The sequence below is a fragment of the Capra hircus genome, chromosome 5 (assembly GCF_001704415.2).
Source record: "Capra hircus breed San Clemente chromosome 5, ASM170441v1, whole genome shotgun sequence".
Lineage (NCBI taxonomy): Eukaryota > Metazoa > Chordata > Mammalia > Artiodactyla > Bovidae > Capra > Capra hircus.
In genome coordinates this window covers 31,672,579-31,692,212 of record NC_030812.1, presented here as the reverse complement: position 1 = coordinate 31,692,212, position 19,634 = coordinate 31,672,579, and the positions used below count along the sequence as shown (strand labels likewise).

At 42.3% G+C, this 19,634-nt stretch overlaps 1 protein-coding gene across 1 annotated transcript; it reads left to right on the top strand.

The window, feature by feature from the left end:
• Nucleotides 11,580-13,917, top strand: CCDC184 (coiled-coil domain containing 184). The gene has a single exon (XM_013963834.2). It carries the CDS (start codon nucleotides 12,103-12,105, stop codon nucleotides 12,688-12,690), a length of 588 nt encoding a protein of 195 aa, XP_013819288.2. The 5' UTR covers nucleotides 11,580-12,102; the 3' UTR covers nucleotides 12,691-13,917.

The following is a 19,634-nucleotide window of genomic DNA, read 5'->3' as shown; positions in this document are numbered from 1 at the left end:
TATTTAAAGTTATTTTTATTAGAGGAGAATCCTATTATTTAAGTAAACAGTTTTATTTGGTAATTGTGCTGAGTTTAAATATGTATAATATTATTGTGAGTCAAAGTAATATTTTGATAATTTAGCACACATTTTAAAGTTTAATATTCAATAAAGTAAAGATTATAAAATTTAAAAAATGAATAAAATTTTAAAATTTCATGAGGGAAATACAACAATTATGGGCTACAGAAGAAAAGATTAGAGAACTTAAAGACATAGAAATAAAAACTATTCAAAATGAAGCAGAGGAAAAAAATACAGAAAAAGAAAGGATCAGAGCAAAAGTGATCTGTGAGACATATCAAGCAGTTTAACATACATGTAACTGAAGTTTCAGAAGAGCTGTGCCTGCATGTTGTCACTTCAGTCATGTTTGACTCTTTGCAACACTATGGACTGTAGCCTGTCAGGCTCCTCTGTCCCTGGGATTCTCCAGACAAGAATACATGGAGTTGCCATGCCCTCCTCCAGGGGATCTTCCCAACCCAGGGATTGAACTCACATCTCTTATATTTCCTGCATTGGCAGCTGGTTCTTTATCACTAGCACCACCTGGGAAGCCCCAGAAGAGCTAGGAGCTTTACAAATATGTAAAGAAATAATGGCTAAAAAATTCAAAATTTGAAAGGTCAATGAAAGCCAGGCAAAATAAGTTTAAAGAAAACCAGGCCAAGGTACATCATAATCAAACTGCTAAAAACCAAGGATAAAGATGTTCCCGAGACAAATTACATACTGAGCAGGGATTGGCAAACCATGACCATGGGGCAAATCTGAGTCACCTCTTGTTTCTATAAACAAAGTTTAGTTGGAATACAGGCCCCCTGCATTCATTTATATATCGCTATGGTTGCTTCTGTTCTACAATGACAGAGTTGAGTAGTTTTAAGAGAGACTATACAGCTTGCAAAAACCTAAAAGACTACCTGGAACTTTACATGAAAGTTTGCCATCCCCCAACTACAGAAGAACAAAGGAAATAGCAACCACAGAGTTCTTTAAAAAGCTATGCAAAGTGAAGACAAGGGTCAACCCAGAATTTTTTACCCAGAGAAAATATCTTTCACACATAAAGATGAAATAAAGACCATTTTAAACAAACAGATGAAATGCTAAATGAGGTTCTTCAGGCAGAAAAAAAATAACATGAAAATTTGGATCAACACAAAGGAATAGACCATGCAAAAATTGATAAATACTAGGTAAAATATTTTTCTCAAATTTTATCTCTTAAGAAGGTAAATGATTAAAGTAAAAATAAAGTGCATTCAGGTTTTAAACTTATATAGAAGTAATATGTGTGACAACAGAACCAAAAAGAAGATGAAAGTATGTCATTGTAAGGTTCTTACATTGTGACAAGTTAAGGATGTATATTGTAAACTCTTGAATGACACAGTCTAATACAACACACTTGGCTATTAAAATTAATAGAAATTTAAAACTCGGTTCCTTAGTCACACTAACTATACTTCAAGTCTGGAATAGTCATACATGGCTAGTGGTCACCATCCTGAACAATCAAGATGTAGAATTCCATCCTCACAGAAAATTCTACTGGAAAAGAACTGCTCTAAAGCATTAACAACAAAACAAAACAAAGAGAAAAGCAAGAACTAAAAAGCCAAAACCCAAGGTTAAAAAAAAAATAATTTTAAGGTTCGCTTAGTCTAAACACTGGAATGGAAAAAAGAAAAAAGAAACAAAGAAAAGATAAGACAAATAGAAAACAAAACAGCAAATGATAGATTGCAACCCAATCTATTAACAGTTATAATAAGTATAAATGATCTAAACATTCCAATTAAAGGGTAGAGATGGTCAGGTTGGATAAAGTAAAACTCAAGTACATTCTGTCTACAAGAAAGCTACATAACATGTAAAGGCACAGACATGAGAAAAGGAAGAAAAAAGGAAAGTATATGGCATGCAAACACTAAAAAGAAAAGCTGAAGTGGCTCCTTGAATATTGAACCAAGTAAAGAGGATGAATTTTACTAGAAATAAAGAAAGGCCATTTCATAATGATTTTAGTGGTCAATTCAGCAAAAAGACAAAACAATCCTAAACTGTTAAATATCTAATAAAATAACTTTAAAATATAGGAAGCAAAACCCAACAGAAATGAAAAATAGATAAATCCACAAATTTGGTTTAAATCCAAATTATTAATACTAAATATATCTGTACTAAATGAGCTAGATAAAAGAAAAGGCTGACAAAATGGACAAAAAGCAAAACAAAACATGCTAGCTATCAGAAATAGGCTTAAAACGTTGGAAGTTGAAAGTAAAAAAAATGAAAAAGGAGAAATCATGTACCCCATTCAAAAGAAAGCTGATATAGCTATATTCATATCAGTCACTTTAAGGCAAAAGCATTAGTGGTGAATAAGAAAACTGACTAATAATGGAAATTGTTCAAGTCACCAGGAAAATATGATAATTTAAAATTTCAAATCATACTTACAGCACAGCACTAGAATATATAAAGCAGAAATTATCAGAACTACAAAAAATTTATCAGAAGGATAAATTCACAAATGTAGTGAAAGATTAAAAAGCTTCTTTTTAGTAATTTGTAGTACATATAGAAAAATCACTTAGGGTATCATTTTATAAATTTGTTCTAAATTTTGTAATAATGGATGTCTCTAAACTTTGCATCCAACAAACGCAAAACATATATTCTTCCTTGTTGCATATATATAACAATTACAAACAACTTGTCTATTAGACAAATTCCAACAAATTTCCAAAGATTGATATTGAACAGGAAAGGTTCTTTAACTACAATGGAGTTAAGCTATCAATAAAAAGATAACCACAAAATTCCTATGTTTGGAAATTAAGAAATATTAGTTTATTCAACAAATATTTAATGCATGCATACTATGAGCCAGGCACTGTCTAGACACTTGGGATTACTATATCAGAGAGAAATTTATAATTAAAAGTCTGACAATACCAAATGTTGGAGAGAATGTGGAGTAATGAGATCTTTCACCCTGCTAGTGGACTGTAAATTATTATAACTGCTTTTGAGAACAATTTGATATTTTCTAATAGAGTGAAGCTCATATCTTATAATTTAGCAAATCCATCTGTATGCACACACTTTATAAAAAAATTTTTATATGCACCTTAAGATATGTACTAAAATATTCACCCCGTAATAGCCTAAATTTTAAAACAACTGAAATGTCCACCAGTAGTAGAACACAGCATTAGAATACAAATCCACTGCAGTATATTCATGCAGTGGAATACAGTAGAACAACAAATATGAGCAAAGCACAGGTATCCCCAAAATGCTGACGACTTTGACAAATATAATGTGAAAAAGAAGCAAGACACAAACCAATAAAATGTATAGTTCCGTTCATATAAAGTTCAAGTGAATGAATAAATTCATTGTGATTCCATCCATATAATGCTCAAAAACAGGCAAAATTACACTATATTGTTTAGCAATGTATAAATATGTGATAAACTATAGAGAAAAGCAAGACAATTATTATCATGGCAATCAAGATAGAGGTTTCTCACAGGAGGGAGAGTTTTGACCCCATCACAGCAGTGAGGGAGACTGGGGTGGGGAGGAAAGATGACTGCAATACTCTTATTTCCCGACCTGGGGAGAATGACTGTGCATTTATTGCCTTTATTCACTAAATTTTATGTGTTATGTTTGTTTACTTTCATATATTTGCATTATATTTTCACAATTAATAAAGGCCCAAAGGAAAAGGAAAGAGAAAAAAAGATGAGGAAACTTAGAGAACAGCATGAATGCAGTAGGGAGGAAAGCGTGCTAGGTGTATGTGCGTCTAGAAGGCAAGCTGTGAAGCAGAAAGGAGGGGAAAGAGGCTGGAAGCTATGGGAAGTCGGGGATATTTGAGCTGTGAAAAAACAGGCTCAAACCTGAATTTAAGGTAGCTTTCTCTGAATGCTGTGATGTGCAGGAAGAAATGAAGGGAGGGCCTGAGGAAAGGCTGCAAGTGGAACTTTCACATTCCTCTAGGAGTGAGATAACCAGGGCCTGAACGATGGCACTGCCTATTGAAAAGGGGAGGAGGAAATGGGCTAGAGAAGGGACTATGGGATCAGAGATTACTAAACATCTTATTTTGATATACACAGTCACTTCAGGACTCTTTAAGCTTTGGGTTTGTGGTTCAAACGTGGGCAGTGGGATACCAAAATGTCACAGAGCTGGTCTCAAGGGTAAATAAACCTATCTTTTTCCAAGCTAAACTCAGACAAGTAAGACTCTCCCAGTTTTCAAGTCCTCCTAGAAAGGAAATTCAAGCTCCTTTCTCTCACTTATCTGGCACTCTCAAGAAGTACTCTAAAAAATTTGCTTAAATACTTCATTTTGCTTCTTGTCCTCAGTAGAATCAGGAGGTGATGTTGCCCTCTATCCACTGTGCTGGTTTCAGAGTTTAACATTTGTTGAGGATCTCCTTTTAGCTTTTCCTTCTTTCTCATCTCTGTTGATTATTTCCTTTATTCCCTTAGACCTTAGACTCAAATTATAGCCCTGGTATCATTCCATGCTCCATCTCCATCTCCTTAGAACCTGTCTCCTTAATTACTCTTTTTATGAAAAGAATGCCCCCGAAACACTAATAAAAATCCACAAGCATGAAGCAGAGAGACCTTATGTCCCAGAGATCTCATTACAATGGAAACACCAGTGATTTCAATGATCTAATAATGTAAAATTGTGGGCAGTTTATTGTCTTTCACACCTGCAAGTGTCTCAGATGGTACTCATTGTTCTGTTGAAAAGCAAAAGCCATTAATGTCCCTGGTAAGCTGGAATTGATTTTTAATAAAATATGAGGCACCTGGAAGTGTGTGTGATATGGTGATAGATGAGATGGGATGAACGGGAGATTAGATATGTGACTCAGGATCACCCTCTGAGGGGAACTGAGTTCCAGATTAATGCATTTGTTCTGGGCAATTACCAGTGAAACTGCCCTCTGCTTCTTAGAGACCTAGATAACACTGTTGAGAATAGCAAGTTGTTATTGAAATTGTCCTGCTAATATTGATTGAAGACTAACCTCAATTCCTGGAATATTGCTTTTCTGATCTATGTTTGATGTTTGGTTTTTAATTTGATTTTACTATCCTGGAAAAACTGATCTTCATGTCTTTTATATATTTGATCAATGTGGAGAGTTTTTGTTTGTTTTGTTTTTATAACATAAGTAAGGATGGGATAAGCAGAGGACAAAAAGGCCTCAATTTTTTTTTATAGTATAAAGTACTCTGGGCTAACATTACACTAAATTACTAGTCTATCAGCTCAGGAACTCAAAGGGAAGAGAAACCCTAACTTTATAGCATAGTAATCTTTTTATTAATAATATCCTTCTCAGTTAGCTAGCAATCTTATAACCAGTGGCAGGGTACTTTTTTGAAGCCTGTCTATAGTAGAATAAGAGTATAAATCAGGATTTCTCTGTGACATACAGGATGCAGGCTTGGCATCATTCCATTCTCAAATATTTGAGGGGAGGGGAGAGCATGCAATCCTCTGACCTTGACATTGGACTAAAACTTGGCCCCAACCTTTGACACTCTCATGGGGATGGTGGCGGAATATGCCACTGGGGATTCCAGTGGGTGGCTGGCTATATGGCAATTCTTATTCCAAAGTTACAAGTACTTTTCTGTTTTGCAAGAGGTGGGGACTTCCATGTGTCTTATAGTAAGTATTCCTTTATTCAAGGAAAGCCACTAAAAGGGCCATTGAATTGTGTGAACATAAGCCACAGATCATAGAAGTAGATGGCTGAAACCATAGATAACCTGCTCTCTAAGATAAGGCAGAGTTGGAGCTCTGCAGGCTAGGTGTCCTTAAGGGGGATGTTTATTTTTCTAGGTACGGATTCATTCATTCATCTATTCAACAAATATTTATTGAGCACCTCCCAGGTACCAGGCAGTGAGCAAAACCAAACCTCTGCCCTAATGGCTCTTTAGGGATCTTTCACTTCACACCTAGTGGGGGGTGAAAGACAATAAATAAACATATAAATAAACAAACAAGTAAAAATACAGTATCACAGATGTTAATGACTGTGGAGATGTATAAAGCAGAGGGACTAGAGAGTTCTAGAGTGAAGGGGATCCTTGTGCCTTGAAACAAACAAAACAGGCACTGCATCTGTAAACTGTGAGTGTGTGGTTGACCACAGAAGATAGAGCTGGTTTCCTGTAAGACTTTTAAACCAGGGGCTTCAGGGCCTCAGCGAAAAAGTTGGAGAAAGGGCCCTTCTCCTCACTTCTGCCTACGGTGCAGCACCATTGTGGTCCTTTGAAGATGTGGATTACATTTGGGGGACCCTGTTCATGACACAGTCACAAATACTAGTGTGGTCGTGTGTGTTGACTAGAACCACAGTGCACCCTCTCAGTGGGTGCTCTACTAGTGCAGCTGTCAGTGCCTTGCTGGCCCTCAGAATACCACCTCAAAGCAAAAGGGAAGTGGTAGGAACCACTTTCAATTGTACTTTTAGGGCTTCTGAGAAGTCTGGAGAGAGCATAAGTAGAGGCATTAGTAAGAGTGAGACCTGAACATTTTTGGATAAATTGTCTACGGACTTTCTCAAGATATGAGACGTAAGAAGGGACCTGGAAGTTTGCATAAGTCAATTTCTAAGAATTCTTTAAATGGAAGAGAAGTCAGAGGGAGAAAGATATGACAGGTGAGAAGGGAACTGGAAGTCTGCATAAGTCAATTTCTAAAAATTCTTTAAATGGAAGAGAAGTCAGAAGTAGACATACCGTAGTCCGTACCCTGTCCAGACACTTGGGCATAAGTTCCTCCAAATTTGACTGATATTCTGGGAGAGGGAATTTGCCAAGAAAAATTGCACCATGGCACCAGAAACTGTGGGTGCTCTCAGGTGATGCAACGTTATTCATGCCTGATAAAGATACTGACTTGGGGACAAACCAGGCCCTAAGCTATGGGCAACTTTCTGGGGGCAGAAGATACATGGAGAGGATGCATGAGGAGGGTACATGAGACCCTGCACCAGAGGTCATCTTGGAATGTCTGCATCTATGGCCAATTGCCCGGTGAAACCTGGACTAGAACTAGTCACGTCTAGCATGGCACAGGATAAATAACTAAACGTGCACCGAAAGGTGAACAAGCCTTTGCAAGTGCTGATGCAAGAGAAGCGGTTGCAGTGGACAATGAAGAAAACCAGCCAAGCAGGGTTTAACTGAAATGACACATTAGTTTCAGTGGTACTGCAAACTGTGTGAGAATTTAGAAAGTTCCCCTGGAATTTTTGCTCTGAGTAAAGTTAATATGAGTGAGAAAGAAATGGGGAGGGGGGACTTTTGGGATTCCTAATATTAGGTTGAAGGCACAAAGCAAGCAACTGAAAGTCTAGCTCAGGCCTTTAGTATGACTGTGTGTATCTGTGTATGTCACCTCATAACCATGTCTGTGACAGTAGGGACATCAGAGAGTGTGAACACGTGGACCCCACTCCCTTCAGTCAGAGGCTCATATGGTTTAGGATTCTTGCAAACGATCATGCCCATTTCCTCTGTACAAGTGTGGAGGAGATGAGCAAACACGTTGGCTGTAACACCAGGCAAACCACTCTCTCATGCTGAGAAAATTTAGTCTACGTGACAGACAAACACAACAATGTGAGTATTCTCAGTCTCTTGATCTTTCTTATCCTCTTGGAAGGAGACCCCTGTCATTGACAGCTGGGGCTCCTGGTACCTGTGCAGATCAGGGGATTGAGAGACAGAATCAAAAGAGCTGAAAAGGACAAGGAACTTCTTCTAGAAAAGAAAAGGAATATGATCAAGAAGTAAAGGGGGCAGGGGAGTGAAAAAGCAAGGGCTGGGCTTGAGTGGAAGTTTGGAGGTGTTTGGGGAGAAAGGAGAGAGAAGGGTAGCAGCAGCTATGGTCATGTGAGCAAGATGAGCAGGAGGGGAGAGAAGTTTAAGATGTTTTGCTCTGTGCTAAGAATGTAAACCCCTTTAGAGTTTTTCCAAAGACCATAATAAAAATCTCAATTGCTTTTTAATTCTTTTTGGTTATTAGATGTGTTTCTTTTGAATGTGGTATCATGCTGAGATGGGCTGCAAGGCAACTCAGCTTCATAAAATTTACATTTGGGGAGCACTGTCTGGGATTGCAGACCTGTGGTGCAGCAGTCAGCTGTTCCTTGACTTTGACCCTCATTCTAGATCTGAGTCAAGCTAGCAGCTTCATTACGATTGCTGGATTTATAGTGCAAAAAGTACACAAGTTATATAAAATAAAGACTGGAGATATACAAGATAGCAGATGGAGGAAAATGGCAGAGACTACTAAGAATCACAGGTTTAGTGAGAATTCAAGGCTTGGAACTAGATGTAGCTGATGGGGACTTTTTACCGATGCAGCATGGAGTCTCTTTCCCCCCGCCCCACCATAGTCTGATAAGATTGGGATGAAGAAATAGAAAAGCTAAGCTGATTCCCAGAGGACAAGAAAAAGGCAGGAAGCAGAGAAGAGTACACAAGGGTTATTGTTTTCTTGCTGTGTGTGAATACTCTAGTGATGTGGCCAGAGTACCCATTCAGCTTGGGGATGGACCCACTCAACAAACCCCAGGACCCTGACTTCCAGAGAGCTCAGTTCCGTAACCCAGCCAGCTGACTGAGGCTCTGCTCCACTCTCTGCATCTGCCCCCTTGCTTTTCTGAGACTAGACCCTTCTCCTATTTCCCCTTAGGTCAACTCCCCACAGAATTCCTAAAATTATCTGGTTCTGAATCTGAGGCATCAATTGTCTCCTTGTATTTTCAAGTCCTGTGACTAGTCCACACCCCCAGATCCCACCTACCCTTGGCTCTCAAATATCTGACCTGGAACTTGACTGGATCAGCCACACCCTTGATCTCTGCACTGTTTCCCATGTTCTTTCGTGCTTCTCCAGTAATTTCCCCTCCCTCTAGGCTCAGACCCCCCGAACTCTCAGCAGACCTCATGCCAGCGGCTCTGGGCAGCATGATGTAATCTTATGCTGAAAGCCTTGACATATATGGTATCCTCAACAATAGTGGCAAAGGGCCTTGTATGATGGCATAACCCAGGTCCTACTGCATGGGGACTGTATTTAATGTAAGGTTAAGGCTAATGTGCAAGGCCCTGTACTGGGGACAGGGCTAGTCTTTGTAGGTAGAAAGCAAGGACCTCTCTGAAGAGTGAGGGAGCTAGCAAGGTGAAATCATCCATATGAAGTGCTGGTCAAGAGATGTGAAGCTACAGATCTAGGCAAAAATTTGAAAATCATGTCAGTTTTTTTTTTTTTTTTTCTGACTATAGCAAAGGCCTCCAGGGAAAGATGAACAGCAGGGTTGGACCCTGGAGAAGGAAATGGCAACCCACTCCAGTATTCTTGCCTGGAGAATCCCATAGACAGAGGAACCTTGCAGGCTACAGTCTATGGGGTTGCAAAGAGTTGGACATGACTGAGCGACTAACACACATACACAGGGTTGAACCCATAAGCCCTAAAAATATGCTTGCTAGAGTATGATCAGAAACTCATGCTGTGGAAGCTCAGTTGTTGTTTTTGTATGTCTTGTATATTTCTAGCTTTCCTACAGTTCCTTTTTGGTAAAGTCTGTTTTTGCGGATAACAGTGCACTTTGGCTGTGCTTAGGGAAACCAAGGAAAAGCATTTCTGTCTTCTTCTCAGCTTTAAGAATACCCTGGGGGGCACATGATAGAGGTGGGGATGATAACCAAGGTGAGAGTCATAAGTTTGTGGAATGAAAGAAAGACAGAATGAGCAAGGATAGAAAATACAATATATAGAACATAAATAGGTTTTTAAAATTTGTTCATACATTTGTTTTGGAATATCAAAATTTTAAGGGTTATATAATACTTTATTATACTAACAATGCCTTAAACATTCTACTGTTTAGGATACTTGCCCGCTTCTTCTTACTTATTTGTTTTTTAACTTATTTCTATTTTAATAGCAGTAAGACAAGGAATAAGTCAAAAAGTTCTTTAGTGCCAGCAAAGTTTCTCTGGGCCAGCCCCACCCCTCATCACGAGAGTATGCAACAAGGGAAACCTCAAAGTAACCCATCGCTATCACTGAACCACTAGTATACAAAACACTCACCCAAAACCAGCTCTTCCCCATCTTGAAGTGTTACATCATTTCTCTTCCCCAAATTTATTTCTTCTTGTGAACTTCATTTGTGGTTTCTGATCACTTGGCTTCTCCAATTTATTAAGGTCATTATTAGTATGCTGCTGCCCAGGTATTGTTTGCTTTTCAATCTGAAGTCATCTGTAAATATATTAAATTCCACTTTTCTTCCTCCTCCTCCTTTCCCACTCCACTCTTCAAAAAGAGAAAGGAGTTGTCACAAAGGTTGAAACACTCACTGCATGTCTGTACCTGGACGCTGGGCCTGGGGACAGGGAATTACCCTTACATAATCCCCCCACACCACCGGGCCTTCCCGCCATCCGTTCCACACGTTGTCGACAGTTTACCCTTTCAACTGTGAGCGGACGCAGTGTTCCTCAGAGTCAGAAATAATATTACCAAATATTATACAGTCCGATCCACTAACAGATGAGAAAAACGATTTATTCAAGGTCTCTGAACTAATAAATGGCCGAGACAAAATTGAATTCAGGCCTCCTAAAAGCCACTACCTGTGAGCTGGAGAGTTCTGGACAAGGGAATGGGACACAGTGGTCCTTGTTAAAGCATTCATTCAACAAATGTATCGAGTATTTACTCACTATGCGCCAGGTTCTATTTTAAGTGCTGGGGATTCCGTCCTGGAGGACACGGAGGAGACAAAAATCTCTATTCTTACGGAGTTTTCTTTCTCAAAACTGAAGCACTTTGCCTCACCGTCCTGAAAGAACCCCCAGTGCCCTGGGTAGGAGCGATTGGGTCTATTATGGGAGGGAATTCCGTCTTTTCTCGGCTTCGATACCATCTTATCGACAGCGAGGGCTGATTTACTGCAGAAGCAGAAGGGAGTGACGGAAACCTCCGTAGTGCCCTCTTGCGCATCTGCACCGCGAAGGCCGGGCGGGGCCGGCTCTAGGGCGCCCGCGCATCCCAGCTCAAGTCTGGGTAATAGCATCGGCCTCTCTATCCTCTCTGCTTCCTGCAGGAGGTTAGAGAAGCAGGACTCGGCTGTAACGCCATTCTCAGAGGAAGGAATGCGGGCAGGTGAATATCCTTCCAGGGTAGTCTCGCTCGGTGACTACTACCCAGAGTAGAGGAGGGACGATGTCTCCCCGACCTGGGGATTTATGCAGCAAACTGCTCTCTCATGCTTCCCTATTAAACATTGCGGCCACACGTTCTTTCAGCCTCAGCTGAGGCCACTGCAGCGTCCCCTCCCCTCCCGCTCCAACCGCAAGCTCAGAATCCAGAGCCCCACTGCAGCTTCCCAGCTGTCCTCTCTTTTCTGCTCCACTTCCTGGTTGCCATGGAGACACACGTCTTTTACGTGCAGTGCGTCGCCTTGGAAACAGAGGAGCATCCGCGGCGCCGCTGGGAGACCCGCCCCTGTCACTTCCAACCACACTCGCGAGCGCTCCCAGTTAGCGGCCGAGGGGAGTCCCGAGGTCGACCCGCTGCTGGCCTCGGCCTCAACCTGGGCCCCTGTGCGAGCGCTCCTGTGACCCAGGGAACCGGCGGGCACCTGACGCTCTTGGCGCCCAGAGGGAGGCGCTGACACGGGTGCAATTCAGGAGTCGAGGCAGGGCAAGGCGCTTTCGCCCCTGGGCGAGCGGGAGAGACGCCGGCCCTGGGACTGTAGCCCGGTCCTTGTTCCGCCGTCTCTTCCCGGCCTCTCCAGATTCTGCCGGCACCCCCCGCCCGGGACTCACCTCTCCACCTCTGTCTGGAGCCTCCTCTTCCCTCGGCTCCTCCCACCCCCTCCGGGCACCTCTCCCCCTCCCCGTACCTTCCCCCACCCCGAGGCCGGGCTGGACCGGACCCCGAGCCGCCACCGCCCGCTTCTGCCATTCAATGGAGGAAGGTCTGCTGGAGATCATGACCAAGGACGGCGGCGATATGCCGGCCCCTCTCGAGGTGTCCACCGTGCCGGCCGTGGGGGACGTGATCTCCGGGGAGTACAACGGCGGCATGAAGGAACTGATGGAGCACCTGAAGGCCCAGCTGCAGGCCCTGTTTGAGGACGTGAGGGCCATGCGGGGGGCCCTGGACGAGCAGGCCTCGCACATCCAGGTGCTCTCGGACGACGTGTGCGCCAACCAGCGAGCCATCGTCTCCATGTGCCAGATTATGACCACCGCGCCCCGCCAGGGTGGCCTGGGCGTGGTCGGCAGCAAGGGGAACTTCCAGGGCGCTCGCCGAGATCCGGAGACCCCTTCGCCTGGGATCGGGGACAGCGGTTTGCTGGGTCGCGATCCAGAGGACGAGGAGGACGACGATGAAGAAGAAAAGGAGATGCCCAGCTCCGCCACACCCACAAGTCACTGTGAGCGCCCGGAGAGCCCCTGTGCTGGCCTTCTGGGGGGGGACGGGCCACTTGTGGAGCCCCTCGATCTGCCCGACATTACCCTGCTGCAGCTGGAGGGCGAGGCCTCTCTGTGAGGGGACTCCGAGGGGGCACTACTTTCCCGGGCTGACTTTGGGTTTCCGAGTGCATGAGGGGACTGAACGGCGCGATGCAGCGTGCTTCACTTCGACCGCTGCTCTTGTGGGTCAGGCAGAAGAGACTTCCTTGAGGAAGCATTTACAGGGTGAAGGACTTTGGGAGCATCAAGAATTCTTTCTGCCTCACCAAGCAAGAAGTAGCAAACTGCGGAAAGGTGAGGTTCCGGGAGAGGAAGCGCCCACCTCTGGACTCCCATCCAATCCCCTACCCTGCCCTTTCCCCCGCCCCAGCCAACAGGAGAACCCCTGACTTGTGTAAATAAAATTCTGCTTTTTCTATTCTGAAAAAGGACTTATCTAGGACTATGGCAAAAAATCTCTAACGATTTACCTAGAAATTAAGGAATTGGGGGTATTCTGTTCTGGCAACAGAAAATTTACCCTTCTGATGAAATCCAAGCTATTCAGCGTTCTGCAGAAGCCTCTCCCCCTCACAGACCTCTGCGGCTGCTGATTGGTAAAAGAAGCTTGAGGAGGGAACTGCAGCCCTAGGAATCTGGGTGAATGGGGTTCCGAGGGCCCCTGGGCTGGGAGGAGCTGGCTCTGAATGTGCATGAAGACATTATAGCTCAACCTCTAGGATTTTGCATGCGGAGCGGATCTGCCTTGTCACTGACTTCATCTGGGATTGCTTTATCCACTCACTGGGGCTTAGAGAACAAAGAGCCCAGTTCACAGGCAGAGACTTGGGGGTGGTGCTCAGCAACAGCCCAGATTTAGGGGACATTTGAGGGACTCTTGGGGGCCACAGCCGAAAACTGTCTCTCTGCTGGCTATACCTGCTTAACTTCAGTTCCTTTTCCTGTCAATACTTCCCTGCCCGCTGACTCTCGGTGTTGCCTCCATAATGTCTTGTGTGCATTATGTGTGTTGACCTGTGCAGTAGTGTGTGAGCCCTGAGGGGCAGGGCTTTTGGCTCTGGTGTTAGGTTCAGGGGGCTTCAGACCTTCTGTGAGCCCCAGGCTCTCATGACGCTTTCCCCTCTCCTCTCTTTTCCCCCACAACCAGGGCATGAAGCATGTGGCTGTCCTGAGGTTCCTAACTGATATGCCTCCCTCCCACCTCCTCAAGTGGTGACTTTGTGTGCCCTTCCTCTTCCTCTGTGTATTCGTTCTCAATGCTTTCCTTGGTGTTAACCTTAATAAAGAGGCGTCATCTCCCCTCCTTGCTGACTGGTACTAGGGCAATGGCAGGGTGGGGCTTCTGGACCCACTGCATGGACACAGGCTTAGTGGGAACTACAGGGACCATGCCTTCCCTCCTCTCTTCTTGCCTCTGGTTCTAAGGAGTTGATTGTCCCTGCCCTGACTGGGATATGCATTGCCATCTTTACCTGCTGTCACTTCCGCCCTGGACCTTGACCTCAAGCTGGACTGAGGAAGGAGAGGGTACATGTTGCGATTCCCAAACAAGGGTTTTTTAGTAGCCAGAACTCCAGATGTGCAGGAGACTTTTCAGTGGAGCACCTGGTTCCCAGGAGATGATTTCCAAAGTGGAGTCCTGAAATGGTAGGCAAGACACCTGTTTCATGGGAGGGGTAGGGAGGGGGCATTGTTCAGGAGGGATTGCCTGGGATCTCTGGCAGAGTGACACATCACAAAGGGAACCACAAAAACTGCCTCAGGCCTCTAGTGGAGAATGCCGGTAAGGTGTCCACCCTGGAGCTTAGCCTGACATCAGCTCTAGTCTGCTCCCTTGGGCACTGGAGCCTTCTTAAGGGTGCTCAAACAAAATTTGGGAGAATAATGAGCTGGGGTGCTGTGTGTGTGTATGCTTGTACCTACAAATGTGTGTATGTATGCATGTAGGTATGTGCATATATGTATGTGTGTTTCTGCAGCTGGTTGCTACAGAGATGTGGAAAGGGCACTGGCAATGAGTCTCAGATCCAACAGTAAATGACTGCTTGAGACTTGGTTCCTTGCTTGAGACTCAGTTTCTGTCTGTGTAAAATGGGGACAAAAATTTTTGAGAAAGATAATAAGACATCTGAGAAATCTTATGCAAATGTTAGTTTTCTTATAGCTCTCTTGGGGTAGGGGGTGATGGTGTTGACTGGCTCCTCTGGGAAAACACAGTTATTTAGGGAAGGTTCTAGTTTAATATAACCCTTCCCTACCTAAAGAACTCTTATCATTCAGGGCAGTCAAGGGGATGATGAGATTCCCAAGCTTACATGGCCTTTCTTCATAAATATCCTGTAATTATGGGTCAAAAAGGTCTTAAAGCCAACTTTTGTACACATAGGATGACCAGAGGATGGCTTGAGTTGTGCAGTGGTTAGGGAATATGTGCTGGGGCCTTAGAGAGGGCAGCTAAAATATATTAGTGAGGAAGTGTCCCTGAGGGCTGGAAGATAGTTTTCTGTTACAGTTCCAGCATTCAGCACCAAAAACAATGATAGCCATCATATATTGAACACTTACTCTGTGCCAGACATTGTGCCCAATTTTATATCCCAATGACCATATGAAGTAGACACTATTATTATTTTCACTTAACAGTTCTAGAAATAGACTCCAAGACTTAGTCAAGGTCATACAGCTAGTACTTTGCATAACCAGGACTTAAACCCAGATCTTCTGACTTAACCCTAGATGGGAACCCACTCCACTAATTGCTCTATTTCATCTTCAGAGAAAGGAATCCTTTATGTCCTCAGTCAAGAGTCTTAGAGTCCTGAAAAGGAAGTAATGTTAGTTTCACTCAGTTTTCATCTTCTCAGTTGGAACAAGTAATTCCCGATCTGGTTTTGGTTAGTGACCTTTCAGAGTCTAGTGGGTGATAATACAATAATGGCACAGAGAAGATGGCCTTCTGCACATGCTTCTTTAGAGGAAGAAGCTGATGTTCCCAGATATTCCCTGACACAGCCCCATTCTTATGCCTCTTCCCTGTTGTCTGTAGCTTAGATTCTGCAGAGTACAACGTGAATCTCAAGGCACCTTAGCCCTTCAGTACCTGTAGAATGGTCTGGTTGAGCCCTTTAACCGTTGACGCCAATTCAATTCTTCCTATGCCTACTATCCAAAATGTGTCATCAGTCCCTTAGCCCAGGGCCCCCAGAATGTCTCTAGCGATTCCTCTCAAGTCCAAATAGGTAAAAATCTCCCCAGAAAAAGCAGTTCTTCAACTGTCTTCAGTGACCTGCACCAACATCCCAGAGGGACACAGCACGGGTTTCTCTCCCACCTCCTTCCCCCCTTCTTCAGACTCCCCACTCTCCTCTGGCATTTCTTCCTTATAATGCATCTGATGAATCAGTTTCACATGAGATTTCTAACCTGGGACTCGTGCATGGGGTCACTGTTGAATTTCAGGGCGCCCCAACCCCTTGAAATTGAATGCAAAATTGTGTATGTATAGTCTCTAGAGAGATCTATTATTTCAATTTAATTCTAAAATGTAAGAATTAAGTAAAAAGGTAAGAATCACTTAACTATTAATAAATGGTAATGAGGGTTTTTAATTTGAAAAAATACCAAAGAAATGACCCTGTCTGAACTGATAACACCTTTGTCTCCTGGGGCCTCTAAAGTATTTCCTATACTGAATTGAAGTCTGCATAAATCTGATTATTCACCACTTTATTCAACAAATTCAAATTATATTGACACCCATTAGAATGTGCTAAGAATCTTGTCTAGCATTACATGCAAGTCTTCTAGTACTCGGGAGTTTGTCAGGGCACTGCTGATGTGTGGCAGTGAGGCGATGGTCCCGCCGCCTCTATAACTGTGCTGCACTTCAGGTCTGAGCTCAATGCAAAACTGCACGTACGTAGTCACAAGTCTTTGTTTCTGGCACTCCTATCTCAGGAAATTTCTCAGGGTTAGCTCTGAATCTCAAAATGAAAACATGCAACTTCATAGAAATAAACTACAACTCTAACATGGTGCAATTAAAATCTGTTCTAGGGAAATCATTATTTTTCTAAGATGCAAACTGGCTTGCAATATAAATATACAGTTTTAGGTGGCCTCAATTTCACCAGCGTATGGTCTCAGCTTGATATGTATAACAAAATGGCTCACCTACAAGTATTCCCAGAACGAAAGGACAGTTCTTTCCCAGATATATTTAAGTCGAATACTTCTTCAGTTCAGTTCAGTTCAGTCGCTCAGTCATGTCTGACTCTTTGCTACTTCTTACTAGACAGAAAACTGCTGGCATCTTTGAAAAGGCATGTTTTTCTAAGCATCTTTCGCCATCTATATGCCTAGGAATAGAAATTCAGCCAAGATACTCTGTTGCAATAATAAATAATATGTAAAAGTACAAAAGTTATTATTTTTAAAAGTTGAGGTTTAGTTGATTTACAGTGTAGAAAGAGAATTCTTGAATTTTTCATTCTAGCTACCATCTACTCCACTGCCACCCCCCTGCCCCATCACCTCTAGATTGTCCCAAGGTGAATTCCCTCAAAGAAACATATTCTGCTTGAAAGTACTGTGCTTTAGAAGGAAGCCTGATCTGTAAGTAATGCTGTAATGGTGCCATCTGGTGAGTAATAGGGTCATTACAAGGGGACCCTCAAAGTAAATTTATTATTTTCAATTCGGCAAGCACCACCAAATGCTTACTGAAGTCCTGGCTCTGCAAATAGTGGGTGGCGAGGACAGAAGGGGAACTGAATAAATAGGATGTATTTAAAGTATATAAAAGCCAACTGCAATGAACTCCTAAATGGCCTTGGCCTCCCCCACACACCCATAACCCTTAAGATTGATTTTCCTAAACCAAAGCTCTGAATATTCATTTTCCTAAACCACAGCTGTGAATGTTCATTCTCCTCAGAAATCTGCATCATGTCCCATTCTTTCCTGAATTAAGCATAAAATACAGTGGGGGTAGTCAAACTCCCCAGTCAGGTCCTGGCATACTTTTAAACCCAAACATTTCATTTCCCAGGTAACTTTTCTAGACACCATAACATCAGCTGCAAACCTGTATCATCCAGTCAGCTAGAAATGATTCCCTAAGGTATCACAGCTCTTTTAATCTCTGGATGAGTAACCTAGACGTGTCCCTGTGTCCCCCTCAGTCTTGATTCCATTTCTTTTACCATTCTTCCCAAATGCAGTCAGGTCCAAATCTCTCCTTCAGAAAAGGGTCTGCTGTAGCCTTGATCACCTGCACCAGCTCTCATGGGATGTACTGCAAGGCTGCTTTCCTCTCATCTCCCTTATGCTACCTGTAATGGGAAATCTCCAGAAAGAGTATGCAAAAAACTTCGATTATGAAATTTGTGCTTTTATTTCTAGGAATTGGGTTCATAGCTTTCATAAAATTCTTAAAGCCAGAAAGGGTTAATAAACCCTTGAATCAAAATGTGCTATTCATCATTCTCTAGAAGTGCCCATATTCCTGAAGCTATTTTTTTGCTATTATTCCTACTCCTCTCATCTCTGCCAGTTGGAATCCTATTGGTTTTTTGAGGCCCTTCTCAAAGGCTACTTCCTCCATGCAGCCTTTCCTAATGTGATCTCTTTCTTTCTTTCTTTTTTTTTTTTTTTTTCATTTTTTTTTTATTGTATTTTTTTTTTTTTTTTTTTTTTTTTTTTTTTTTTTTTTTATCTTTTCTTAATGCTTCCCACATGAACCCTCCCCTCCCCCACATCTCTCTGGTCATCCCTGCACCTGCCCAAGCAAGCTCACCCTACGTCAGACATGACTGCATTCATTCTTACATGACAGTATACATTAGAATCCATTCTCCAATCATCCACCCTCTCCTCTCCCTCTGAGTCCAAAGTCCGTTATACACATCTGTGTCTTTTTTCTGTCTTGCATCAGGTCTCATTATCTTCTTTCCATATTATGTTTAGTATCTTATTTTTTTTCTTTCTTAAACATACAAATCTTTTTGCTTGTTATTCCCCCTTCCAAGTTATGAATATCTTGAGAGCTGGAACTGCCTTCTAATTTTTATAGTTTCTGAATCTTATATTGACTTTAAGGCAGTACTGATTGTGTGGCATGTCATTATTTTAGGTACCATAAAGAAAGAGAAAATACCACCAATTCAACTATCACCATGCTTTATCACATATTTTAAAGTTTCATTATTTAAAGAGCTTATTTATAAAATGAACTTTTTAATATCACTAAAGTGTCTAAATGTATCTTAAATAGACAAATGGAAAATTACAGGATTTTAGAGCTGAGAAAAAGTCACTATTTCTTAGAGTCTTCAAAAATGTTATTGTTGAAAGAAACCTTAGTGATGATCATATTGCCACTTTATGTATATAACTCCTATGTCTGAAGAGACTACTCATGTTTCTTAGTAATCTGATTAAATCTGGCCCAAATTTCAATTCCAAAATCTGGGAATTCCACAGCATGCAATACAGTTTCTGCATGTTTTATGGTCTATTGTGCTTCTCCTTCCCTGTGCATCCACACCCCCAAAGTCATGCAAGCTGCCTCCTTATCAATTATGGGACACATAAAACAGCACTTTCACTAGTTTCAACAAGAAATATGATCTTATTAGGCATATAAAAATTTTACTGTAAACTTGGAACACACACACACACACACACTCACACTCATGCAATAATAGGGGAGTGATCACAAGGAAAGTTCCCACTGAGGAGTTTATGCTTTTCACAGGCTCCTCCACCCTATCCTTCTCTTGCTCTCTTCCCACTCCTGCCTGTTATAGAATAACAAGCAAATTCTTTTTCTCATAAAATAGTTTCTCTCACACTTAGACCCTTTGGTCAGGGGAATTTACCTTATTTCTATCTCAACTACTTCATAAAAATGTATCATATCCTTTTAAGAGGGTTTATAGTGAATAAACATATCATTGGTTATAACTAAAGTATTAAATGGAATGACATGTGCAAACTTGCACAATTAATGACAGCATT